Here is a 5436-nt window from a genome sequence, read left to right as displayed (position 1 = left end):
AAAGGTTTAATTATTCTGCAGGTCCCTATAATTTCACCAAATTTTCAATTAAATCCCTATACTTTTTTTCTTTTCAATTGGGTCTCTATACGTTATTTTTTTTAATTTAGTCCCTACCGTCACAAATCTATTTAAAATAACAGAATATTCTATTAAAAAATCAAATATTCTTATAATTAGATTAAAATAATTAATTAAGATCTCTTCTATTTTTTTAAAATACCAATAATACCCTTTGTATTTTGTCCCCAAATTAAAAAACCCTAACCAGCCCTAAGTTAGTTTCCTAAGATCCAAATTGAGTTTCTCCTCCGTCGCACTCTGCTGCCGTCTTCTGTGGCGTCGTCCTTGTCCGTCGTTGGGTGGTCATCGTCCGTCTGCATCGTCCACGGGTCCACGGTCCACGGGTGCTCTGCTCCGCTTGTCTGCCTTGCCCATTGCATTGCCTAGTCTCGCCTTGTCTCACCGCGCCTCGCCTCGAATCACCGATGTTCAACTCCGTCTTGCTTCCTGGATTGGCTCTGCAACAACGTGTGGCTGCTAAAAAATTATGGTAGCGATTAAAATGGTAGCGATTAAAATGGGGATTAAAATGGGGATGAAGCAGCAGGAAGAGTATGATGGCGATGGTGCTGCTGCTGTTTATTCCACACAGAAAATGGTGTTTGCTTACTATGTCACTGGTCATGAATTTGGCCACGCAACTCGTGTTGCGGAGGTAACCTCTCATTTCTCATCCTCATTCTCATTGTCATTGTCGTTCATGATTCATTATTTGGATATTGTATTGCACTTAAGTTTGAATTGCAATTTCAATTTCAATTGCATGTATATATGTAGGTGGTGAGGCATCTAATCCTTGCTGGTCATGATGTTCATGTGGTCACTGCTGCTCCTGAATTTGTTTTCACCAACGAAGTGCATTCTCCTTGCTTGTTCTTTCGCAAGGTGAGTTTAATTCATTTTAGCTTGATTCAGGCTTAGTTTGATAATTTCCAAATTTCCAATTTCAGATTGTGTTGCTGAAGAAGAAAGAGAAGGCTTTACTCTCTGCGAATTTCTCACTCTCTCTCTCACTCACTCTCTCTCTTCAGGTACTTGCAGTGCTATCTGCAGTGTCGATTAGGGTTTAGAATCTGAAAAACCTAAGCCAAGTTTTGTCGTAGCTATTTATTAGAATTCAAATTTTGTACTAATTAATGATTATGTTTGCTCTGAATCCAAATGCTGTACCCAGAATTCTTGTTACTGTGAGTCTGTGATTTTGTGATGCGCTCTTCGTTGCACTCCTAGATTTTAGGAATTCTATTTAATTCAGCTCTAAGCCTTTGTAGAATGCGATGAATTATCTTTTTTGTTTGTATGCTTGTATATATAATTTAGGGAAACTATGTTTGCATTTAGAGCAACACTGCATAGTGAGAACAATAATGAATTTCTTTAGTTTTGTCCTTCCATTTCTAACCTGCTAGTTAACTTTTTCTGTAGGATTATTACCGCGTTACTATTTGCTTGTTTGATTCATTAAGCCTTTGAAGGTGAAGGCTTGCTTATTCAACTATGGGAGATAGTGAAACAGTAGTTGCCGAAGCACCTGCAGCTGAGACACATGCTGCTGCTGGGTTTGGTGACTCTGCCTCAAACCCTACTCAGGAAGCAGCTTCTACTGTTGCTGAGCCTGCTGCAGAGGCTGCTACTCAAGCCAATTCAGCTTATGCCTTAAGTTATTCGAATACTGGCGACGGAAATGCTTATGCTGAGGATCCTAATGCTATGCAACCAGAAGCCCAAACCAATTCAATGGAGGATTCCAAGCAAGGTACTGAAGCTCCAAGTGGGCTTGGAACTGCAGCTACAGGCTCAAGTCAAGTAAATGGTGGTCCAGTGGGTGCAATAGCAAATGCAACAGTGTAAGACCCAAAACCTTTGAAAAAGGGCTATCATTAGCTAATTTCAAATTCAGTGTTTCTGTAGTTTTAACTTATTGAATTTGAAATAAATTGAGATTTATTATCCAATTTTATAATTATTAGATTATTTTCTATATTTGAATTATAAAGTTGATAGTTATGAAGTAATAAGGATTTTATATGATTTGGATTGGATAAGTAGTATTTTAAATATTAATACTGCTGCTTTGGAAAATAAATGATTTAATTATATTATTTCTAGTTATTGGATTTGGGGATTTTATTGAAAATGATTTGTAAAATTGATGAGCAAATAGTATTTTCTATGTACAAATAGTGTTGGATTTAATTTGGGTTTCAATTATTATATTATCCCTACTCTTACATGAAATTACAAAAATGCCCTTAACCCTAGTTTTCAAAAATGAATGAAACCCTGAGGCCTCCATCCCAGCAGCCGAAACCCCACCTGCCTTCCCTTTCACCCACGGGGCAACACCCATGGTTTCTCTTCTTCCTCAAACCAACACATTCAACAGCAGCAGTAGATCTTTCTCCCTTTCCCCAACAGAACGCAACACACACGCCTTCCCATTCCCATGAAAGAAAGAAATTGAGGCAGAGAGGGAGAGTGAGCTTGAGAAGGGAGATCGGGCAGAGAGGGAAGGGCTGCGCTGTGACCCACACCTCGTCGCCGATCGCGCCGCCGACTAGCTCGCCGCCGCCTCTGTTCGTCACACCATCACTCCTAGCCACGCCGTCGCCGAGGAGTCGTCGCTGTCGAGGGATACCGACTTGCTGCTCCGCGGTGCTTAGCTGGAGCTTCTGCTACTATCGCCGGGGTTCTGAGGCTACCGGAACCACCGCCGAAGCTTCTGGCCGCTTCTGCCGCCAAAAAAACCCCGCTGTCGTTGCCGGAAAATTCTGCCGGTAAGGTCTTGTCAATGGATCCTGTTTCTTTTGAATTTCAAGAATACCATAGTCACGGCTTGTTGCTGCAGTGGTCATCTGAGTCGCGTGGAGGGAGGAAGAGCCGCTGGGTGTCGCCGCACCTTGCCTCCGCCGCCGAAAATAGCTGTTGAGTCCTCAGTATCGGGTCGTGTATCCATGCTTACCTTTCGTGCTCGATGTTCGCAGCTGCCTTTATCATTTCAGTAAGTATGTTTCGGAAAGCCTCGCGTTAGTATTTCGTTGTGTTTGGTTAATGAATGTGAATTTTAGTAACGTGGGGTCGAGTCCTGATTATTATATGTTGCGAATAGTGTTGCGATGGTTATTGTGAAAGTGGCTGGGAGCTGAGGTTTTGGTTTTGCATCATATGCATTTGTGTGACATTGGTTGGGTGTGCATATTATACTTGGTTTGCCTATGTGATTAATTGCTAACTGTTCTACTTGTAATAACTGTTTGTTTGTGCTTGAACTTTCTATCTGTGTTTGCACCTGGGACTCTGTTGGATTTGTGGTGACTGGTTGTTGGTTGGATTGTTTAGGCCTAGGGCCGTGGCTAGAAAGAGATGAACTGATGGTTGATTTCGGTTTTGTGTTTCTGGTTTGGAATAAAATTATGAAAGGCTATTTTGGTCCCGCATAGATAAACCGTTTTGAAAGGCTTTTGAGTTTTGAGAATTGAATGGTTCCTCTTTCAGTAAAGATTTTTGACTTTACTTTTTTTGAAAACCGTATTTTTGAAAAGAGGCATAAGAAGGTTATTAATCACTGGTACGGTTTATCTTCATGTATCCTATTACAGTAATTCCCAAAAACCCTCTACTGAGAACCCTTTCGAGGATGATGTTCTCACCCCCCTACATTTTTCCCCTTTCAGGATATGGGCGCAGAAGTTACGAAGAGTTCTTTTAGTTGTGGTTGAAATGCTCTGTATTGCTTTAGACTATTATTTGTACCCTCGCCTTTATCTTGAGATATTTTGTAAGAGGGATAGGAATTGTATTGTCTAATGCTTATAATATTATTTATATATATATGTGTATATATATGGATGTACTCTTTATGAACTTTTGTAAGTTGTATGGTATTCTGTGAATGTACGTCATCGAACGAAAGTATTTTTGGAAGCGGTATATTGCGGTTTAAAATTTTAAACAGGCTCATATTTTAGTATTAAATAGTATAAAAGTCGTCGTAATGTCCGAGCTATCAGAGTCGCGCAGCCGGAAGCGTGAGCTTTGGTAGTTAGGGTGTTACAAACAGGACTTGAGAATGGAAATGCATTAGGGAACACTGTCAAAATAGGCAGAAAGTGTACAAAGAAAAAAAGGAAGGAAAAACTTAGTTATATATTTTGACTGATATTGTGCAATTATCTTTTTTCATGTCTTCATCATTATTCTATTTATAAGAAAGAGTTTTCATGTTTTCATCATTTCATTCTATTTTAGGATAGCTGATATGAATTATTCTATTTATAAGAAAGAGAGAGCTTAAAAAGTGAGTATCAACTTCTGTCATGAGAAAGGCAAGAGAGCTAAGATGTGAGAATATCTAAAAAAAGTCATGAGGTGTTTGAGAATTTTGTTTTGTATTTGGTTTGAATTGATATTTGTAACTTAAATTCGATTATAGTGAAAAATTCTACCATAAATTCTACTATTTGTTGTTGTGGAGATTGGATGTATATCTCACTTTTGGAATCGAACCAGGACATATTGTAATCTTTTCTATTATAGCTTTCATCCAAAATATCATTAAAATTGTCATCTGCATATCTTCCCAAAAATCTTGTGAAATTGTAAACACTAGCAGATTTTTTTTTAACAAATGAAGATGCATTCAGAATGTAATTGTTACAAATATGATAGTAACAAAATAAAAAGGATTATAGAAATATCTTTCATGTCGTAAAATCATTGAATAGGGATTATAGGAATATATTTTATTGAATATTTATAGTTTCATCGAATTTTCAATTAGGTCCCTATACTTTTTCTTTTTTTTTTCTTTTCAATTGGGTCCCTAAGGGTATACAAATAATTTCACAATTTACTAACATTTTTTTGACGTTTAAGACAAGGACTAAATTGAAAAAAAAATTAATGTATAGGGACCCAATTGAAAAGAAAAAAAGTATAGGGACCTAATTGAAAATTCGATGAAACTATAGAGACCTGCAGAGTAATTAAACCTTATATAAATCATATTAAAAAAAGTATATTTTATATTAATTGGTTAACCATGACAGTTTAGGATGATTTATACTTAAAATTTTTTTTTCAAAAAATAAGCATAACTCATTTTAGAATAAGGAATTTCCACTTATACATATAAATTGTTCCTAAAAATTTAGGCTTGTTCAACTTTAAACATAGAATAATGGGACGATTTACTTACAGAATAATAAACCTCACACCTATAATACGATTTTTGTATAAAAAAATAACCCCAAAAGGGTAAAACGATTTATGTGAAACATGAAAACTGAATACCTTTTAATAATTAACATTTCGTCTAAAAGTCACTATTTGTGTTTTCTGATGCATATTTTTTTTTTTATGAAATTTTTAGTA

General features: G+C 37.0%; 2 protein-coding genes across 2 annotated transcripts; both read left to right on the top strand.

Annotated features, from left to right (window-relative positions):
- On the top strand, nt 499-999 carry LOC110267827 (L-arabinokinase-like). The gene is made up of 2 exons (XM_021113656.1): nt 499-718; nt 841-999. Exons 1-2 carry the CDS (start codon nt 551-553, stop codon nt 982-984), a joined length of 312 nt encoding a protein of 103 aa, XP_020969315.1. The 5' UTR covers nt 499-550; the 3' UTR covers nt 985-999.
- LOC110269252 lies at nt 981-1914 on the top strand. Its single transcript, XM_021116955.1, has 2 exons — nt 981-1094; nt 1489-1914. The coding sequence occupies exon 2, from the start codon at nt 1561-1563 to the stop codon at nt 1912-1914; it is 354 nt and encodes a 117-aa protein (XP_020972614.1). The 5' UTR covers nt 981-1094; nt 1489-1560.

Source organism: Arachis ipaensis, chromosome B02 (assembly GCF_000816755.2).
Source record: "Arachis ipaensis cultivar K30076 chromosome B02, Araip1.1, whole genome shotgun sequence".
NCBI classification, from domain to species: domain Eukaryota; kingdom Viridiplantae; phylum Streptophyta; class Magnoliopsida; order Fabales; family Fabaceae; genus Arachis; species Arachis ipaensis.
This window is presented reverse-complemented; position numbering and strand designations above follow the sequence as displayed.